The sequence below is a fragment of the Amphimedon queenslandica genome, unplaced genomic scaffold (genome assembly GCF_000090795.2).
Source record: "Amphimedon queenslandica unplaced genomic scaffold, v1.1 AMPQUscaffold_11645, whole genome shotgun sequence".
In the NCBI taxonomy this organism is placed as follows: Eukaryota; Metazoa; Porifera; class Demospongiae; order Haplosclerida; family Niphatidae; genus Amphimedon; species Amphimedon queenslandica.
In genome coordinates this window covers 3,678-10,761 of record NW_003548113.1, presented here as the reverse complement: position 1 = coordinate 10,761, position 7,084 = coordinate 3,678, and the positions used below count along the sequence as shown (strand labels likewise).

At 30.7% G+C, this 7,084-nt stretch overlaps 2 protein-coding genes and 1 long non-coding RNA gene across 3 annotated transcripts; 1 reads left to right on the top strand and 2 right to left on the bottom strand.

The window, feature by feature from the left end:
* Positions 1–219: 219 nt before the first annotated feature.
* Positions 220–2,440, bottom strand: LOC109589087 (uncharacterized). Its single transcript, XM_020005211.1, has 10 exons — positions 2,408–2,440; positions 2,283–2,362; positions 2,010–2,229; positions 1,453–1,506; positions 1,262–1,405; positions 1,067–1,209; positions 969–1,007; positions 556–777; positions 477–509; positions 220–429 (listed from the first exon to the last, which is right to left on the bottom strand). The coding sequence occupies exons 3-10, from the start codon at positions 2,113–2,115 to the stop codon at positions 358–360; spliced, it is 813 nt and encodes a 270-aa protein (XP_019860770.1). The 5' UTR covers positions 2,116–2,229; positions 2,283–2,362; positions 2,408–2,440; the 3' UTR covers positions 220–357.
* A 192-nt stretch (positions 2,441–2,632) lies between these two features.
* Positions 2,633–4,336, bottom strand: LOC109589086 (uncharacterized). Its single transcript, XM_020005210.1, has 5 exons — positions 4,257–4,336; positions 3,913–4,206; positions 3,296–3,529; positions 3,144–3,184; positions 2,633–2,695 (listed from the first exon to the last, which is right to left on the bottom strand). The coding sequence occupies exons 1-5, from the start codon at positions 4,327–4,329 to the stop codon at positions 2,633–2,635; spliced, it is 705 nt and encodes a 234-aa protein (XP_019860769.1). The 5' UTR covers positions 4,330–4,336.
* Positions 4,337–5,933: 1,597 nt separating this feature from the next.
* On the top strand, positions 5,934–6,803 carry LOC109589090 (uncharacterized). Its single transcript, XR_002188513.1, has 4 exons — positions 5,934–6,245; positions 6,302–6,364; positions 6,410–6,505; positions 6,575–6,803. It is a non-coding gene; the product is annotated as an uncharacterized LOC109589090 (long non-coding RNA).
* Positions 6,804–7,084: the final 281 nt, after the last annotated feature.

The window sequence follows — 7,084 nt, the reverse complement described above, 5'->3', positions numbered from 1 at the left end:
GCTGGTCACACCTGACAAAATAATGTAGAGACTTATAATTGGCATAATTATTTTTATGATTTTTATTTAATCATTATTTCTTACTTTTGTGCCATGTTGCTTTAATTATTCTGATGCATATACATGGTTTATGCTGTGCAAAAATTTAGAGCTGATTCTGATTAAAATAGAATTTTTGTGAATTTTTTAAAATTGCTCCCAAATGATGATATTGCTGACTTCAGTCAAATTAATTTTTTTGGGATTTGTCTAAAAAATAATTGGGTCAGTAATTAAAGAAATACAAAACGATTACTATAAAAACATGAGGGGAGATTAAACAAAATCACTAATGTTGATCCTTAAAACTGTCCAATGTCATTGTTTTGTTACCAAAGCTTGCTCTTCTCTCTCCTTCTCTGAACACTCTGATGCTTCTACTGTCAATTGCTGTAGTTGTAAATAATAATGTGTTATTATATAATCTAATGTAATACCTCATCTTTGCTAGTAAAGTTGGCATGTCCTTTCTAATGAAAATGATAATAAATTTATCATCAATATAAATCAACTTACTCTAGCATTGACATGTCCAATAACTTCAAGTGTAACAGCAGTAGGTGGATTAGTAAGTGTAGTAAGAGCGTCAGTCTTTTCAGCAATAACAACATCAGTATGAGTAGTGCTGTCATTGGTATTAACAGTAGCGGCAGGATCATCAGGATCATAAATGTTATTTGATGCTGTTGATGATGCGCTGTCCTCTTGAGTTGTTACCCTCTGTTGTTGCATCGATTGCTAAATAACAACCAGTTTGGTATTATGAATTATAAATAGAGATCTATAATAATGCTCTATTGTAGCCTTACAACAATTGTTTATGTCAAGTTTAAACACTATTATTCTATTGTTAATAGGATCTTTTATTATAATTTCACTATCGTTATAATAACATGGTACGGTATAACAGTCACATGAATAGCCCTTACTTCAACAATGTGTGAAGGAATGGTCTCACGAGAAAGAAACTAGATATGATGTCAGCAATGGAAACAATTTGATATCACAATAGGAAATAATAGATTACCTCACTAATATCAACATGATAGGGACTCTCATCATCTATTGGTCTATTATCAGTCGACACTACAGGTGATGTGGTAATAGGAACTTTATTTACTAATTCAAAAAAATCTTGATATTTATTGGCTGTTTGAATAAGAGAAGTGCCTATAATATTTATCATAAGTTTGTTTGCAACAAAATTATAAATGATATTTACCATTTACTTGTTCTGTCTTTTTTTTAGTAACAATGATCACAGCACATACCATCAAGATGATTACTAGCACTAGTGCAATACATACACTAATTGTACTAACCACAACAGGTATAATATAATTATTGGTATCATTAATAGTCCCTCCTATTATAAATATGTGTATAAGTACTAAAGACAGTATGAGTTCATACTTGTTGATGAGGGGGTTTCAGTGGCAGTTGTAGGAAAAATGCTAGCAGTAGTATCTAAAAATTTAATATGATAATGATACTGGTGCAAATTAACTAAAACTCTACCATGCAACAGTTTTCAATTAACCAGATTGCATTATACTGGATTGAATCACTTTTTCAAATTCCATGATTAATAGGTATTTTAATTACATGGCATTAAACGTCACATGATTAAAATGAAATCGTATAGGCTCAAAGTACATTATGCCTTAATGTCACAAAAATTAATATTCATTTGCTTTAGCATTTGTAAAATTTAATACATTTTATGGTTATATAGTTAATACAGCAATTGTGGCAGCTAAATGCTTTAAATGTACTTGTTTCTATTATTGTATAATTACTTTACTATTTCTGGTATCACAACTGACCAATTAAATTGTTTGATTTTAGGTTCAAAAAGGTACCAGTAAAAAGTAAAAAAAGAAATGCAGAAAGATTGTATTTTGTATGCGTGGTGTTGTTAACATACTATAGATGATTATTATTGTACATATTTGAATGAAATAACTCACTAAATAATTGTATAAATGGTTCACTACTGCCAGCCTCATTACTAATTACAATACTGATATTACACTGTTCATATAGTGGTACTATTGTTGATCCTGTTATAATCATTGATTGTGTAGTATATTCCACTAGATATATGTTGTTAAAAATAACACCAGCTCCAGTACATTGTACAGTAACTGTAACATTCTCAGGAGCTTCACCAGTACACTCCAATGCCACCTGTTATAATAATACACATTAACAAGAGTAAAATATAAATAACAAGGCATTACTGATATATTAAATAAAGCAGTAGAAGTATGTTGATCAAATGTTATTATTTTTGAGCCAACTTCGGTAACAAATTGTGGTACTGAAATGGATGAAATTATTATTCAGTAATCATTGTCTATTGTACCTCTTTGATATGAGAATGTTTTATTATTAGATCTTCCTTCTCCTAATTCATTAACTCCAGTTATAACATATGTATAACGATGAATAAATAAATTATTATCCACAAACTGATAACTGGTATCATATACTGATACAGTATCCACTAGACTACCAGTAATAGCATCAAATATACTTAGTATATAATACTGTATAGATACTCTATTATCAACTGTAGGAGCAGTCCATGTTATATCAATAGTAGAACAGTTGTCAATTGAAGAGTCAATGTTAGTAACTGGTCCAAGAAAACCTAAAAGTATATAAATTAACATTTAGTGTGAAACATGTTTACCAAATCCAAAAGAAGGTATAGGTAGGAATTCTCCTCCATTATTGCTCAGTGATACATTAACAATAAATGTATTTGAATTATTAGGTACAGTTATTACTCTAGTAATCATCAGTTGATCATTAATTTGTGTTGATTTAGTGGCACTATATTGTGTCTCATTATCAGTATTCAGTATAATAACTGTTATATTGTTAGGATATTCCCCAATGCATAGCTTACTCACCTAATGGTGCATGTATACAATTAGGATAGTTTACAATGTGACAACATACAAATGTAATTCTACTATGCCATGACATTTTAATGCATACAAAAGGCTAATTATTATAAAAGCCTTAATTGTTTCACATAATTATGATTTCTTGCCTACTATAGACATAAAAAGCTTATTAAGACATGTACTCACATTAATAATGATATTCAATTGTCCAACAATTGCTGGTACCACTGATACAGGAGGAGTAATGAGAGGAACTGAAAGATACACTGTGAACATGTACATGAAGCCATAGTAGGACTAACCTGTTTCATAATAAAAACTGATATTATTAGACGAACCTATTCCAAGATCGTTAATAGCAGAAACTGTTACATTATTTAATGTACAAGGATCAGGATTAGTAGCCGATAATGTAATACTCTTGTTAGTAGTAGTAACATCCACTAATCCATTGAGTATGTAGTATCCAGTGATAGGTACATTATCCAGTGTATAAGGAGCTATCCATGTTACTAATACACTGGATCCATTAATAAAGGTATAACCCAGATCAACAACACTAGCCAATAGACCTAAGAAAGGGCATAACACCATACAGGGAAATGAATTGGTATATTCATTAATATTAATTTATTCAATACCATTACTTGAATCTCAAAGAAAAAAGATTATTTTTATAGTAGTAGTATATCTATAAGCTATCACGTTGCTATGTTGGCTTGTTATCAATTATCTGCTGTTACTCTCATGTGGTCACTCTCTACTATTTGAAAGGCATAAAATTATGGATGCAGACAATATAATAAAAGTTAACAAAGGCTCTTTTGCTCCAATAAGTTCCAGCAATACACTGATGAAATTAATGACAATGTCATAAAAAGTTTGTATTGGTGATGAAGGTACAATTATGTAGGTGAATATACATACAGACATGTAGACACACAAACACACTAACCTTGGATCATTAATATTGCTGTATCACTGAACTCTACCTGAAGAGGTTCATCAGTACTAGCTCTACATCTCACTTCAGTATTATTATTATGTTCATAAGCTATTGCTTGTAGCTCTGCTCTTCTAGTACCATTATGAACACTTGATGTTACACTAAATCCTTTAACTATAACATCTGTATTAGTAGCTGGTTCATTGTTAACTCTGAAAGAAAGTTCATCACCAGTTCCTTCACAAAAGAAGACAACAGTAGAGTTGAGTGTTGTATTAATAGACACTGGCTGTACTGTTATAGCTATTATAATGACAACAAAATGCGAGGCCATAATGATTAGTGATACTTACTAGCACAATGACTTAACCTCCGACTTAACTGAAGTAATAGGATAAAGGACAGAATGGTCATGACCTCGGTCATGACAAAATCGTGGAGAGCATTAAGTAATGCGTTATTAACTAGTTATAAAATAGTCACACCTACGCCCTATCTGATATTCCTTCTTTTGCTTTAGTACTACATTGATTGTGCTCATAGTAATAGTAAGTAACTAAGTATCGTATGTTTACTCTCGAATTTTATTGTCATTTATAACTATAATGGTATAGAGCCAGTGTATATTAAATGTTCATGATGGTATTAGAAGAGCAGAGCTACAAGTATAATAGCTTAATGAACAATGATAATACTGAAGTGAGATGCAGAGCTAGCACTGATGCATGAACCTGTTCAGTGATCTAGCAATATTAATGCAATTAATTTTAGTGCTGGTGTGACATTATTTTTGAAGTTTCACCTTTAGACCTATTGGATAGTGTTGTTGATCTGGATTATACCTTTATAAATGGATCCAGTGTATTATCAACATGGACAGCTCCTTATACACTGGATAATACCTGTCACTGGATACTATATAGTAGTCAATGTTTCAAGCTCCAGTGACTCCTGTATAAAAGATATTTCATGAAACAAGGTTTTATGGTGTAGGATAGCCTAGCTTTTACCAGTTTTTTTTATGAAACAGGTTAGTATCACTATGACTTTATGTATATGTTCACAGTGTATCTTTCATTCCTTTTTTCACTCCAAATGTATCAGTGGTACCAGTAGTCAACAAACAGCTAATAAATTTTATCATTAAATAGTATTAATGTAAGTCAGATGCATTATGAATGAAACACAATCTCAATTGATTTAGGTCTGTAAGCTATGCAAAGGAGAGTATCCTAATGGTATAACAGCTATTATACTAAATACTCGTGATAATGACAGGAAAGCAGTATAATAGTACAAGTTAATGATCAACTGATGGTTACTGAGTAATAACTGTCCCTTATAATTTAAATGCATTTATTGTTAATGTATCATTGAGTAATAATGGAGAAAAATTCCGACCAACACCTTCTTTTGGATTTGGTAAACATGTTTCACACTGCATGTTCATTTGTATACTTTTAGGTATTCTTGGGCTAGTTACTAATAATGATTCTTCAATTGACAACTGTTCTACTATTGATGCAAGTCATCATACAACATGGACGCTCCTACAGTTGATGACAGAGTATCTACACTGTATCACATACTAAGAATATATGATGGTATTATTGGTAGTCTAGTGGATACTATATCAGTAAATACTACCAGTTATCACTTTGTGGATAATAATTTATTTATTCACAGTTATGCATATGTCATAACAGGAGTTAATGAATTAGGAGAAGGAATATCTAATAATAAAACATTCTCATATCAAAGAAGTAAAATAGAATAGTATTAAGTTATGGTTTTATAATTTATATATTTACACAGTTCCTAGATCAGTCAATGGAGATACTGTTTCTATAGAATATACTTTTACACGAAACACTTTTACTATCATAAGATTCAATATACCAGTAAACCACAACATACACTATATGCAACACTTTGCTGCATGCAGCAGTTTATACAGGAGTCAAAAAAGCTTGACTCAACATGCTACATGAAATAGGAAACACTTCTATTTCATGCATTGTATTGTTGCAATCTCCATCAACTCCTGTATAAACTGTGTTGCATGCAACAACAAATGTTTCATAGTGTATGTTATTACAGTGTAATACTCCTTATTAGGTGATTCTAGAGTGTGCTAGTGAAGCCCCCAATAGTGCTGCAGTTACTGTACACTGCAGTGTGATATACTGGTCCTGTGTATAGGAGCTCTTACTTAATAGAGTATACTAAAGAACCAAATAATATAACAGGATTAATATTAGTCCTTCAGTATCAACAGTGTAATATAAGTATTGTATTTAGTAATGAGGCTGGCAGTAGTGAGCCATTTATACTAGCATTTGGTAAGTATAAATGTTACTATACAGTGTTTACAGTTTACATATTGCAACATTAACAGATTATTCTAATATCGCTACTACTGCTACTACTGCTGCAGCAAGCCATCTTAATGTCAGTGCTGGTTAGTATTACATATTTATAATACATATTATATGTGTTATTATAGTTATCACAGCAACATCACTGAGTGTTTTTATTGTATTATTGATAATAATAATAATTCTCATTGTGCTTGTTATAACATACAAAAGGGAGTTATATAGTAAGTATATATATATATATATATATATATATATAATGTGCAGTGTTTATCATTAATCGTTAATTACAGGGTTTACCTCATTACAACAACATCAACAAGAGTTACCTACTACACGTAATGAAGCATATGAGCTCAACACTTTCATGATTACTACTACCAATAATAATAATCCTACTTATGAAGAAGTAGGAAACAAAGCAGGAACAGCTAGCATGTAAATCATTAATTTTTGTTTCATGTGTTGTAGTAGTTTAGCAACCCATTTTAGTGACTTAAATTAATAAAGATGTGTGTACAATAATAATTCATGATTGAGTGAAATCAGATAATAATCAATAATTATTATGTCATCATCATCAAAAATATGGTTATAAATAGGATTAGAGATTATTTTGAAATCATTTTTTTAGCAAAGATATCATACCAAATGATATTAATTTTTGGTATATTTTATTACACCAATATTGTGTACATAAAGTAGGAAAATAAGAATTTTCTCCTAGTGAAATACCTTAATTAGCTGTGCTATCTAATAAAAATACAGGGTGCTTTTGTCAAATTTTGGACCAACAAGCAAAG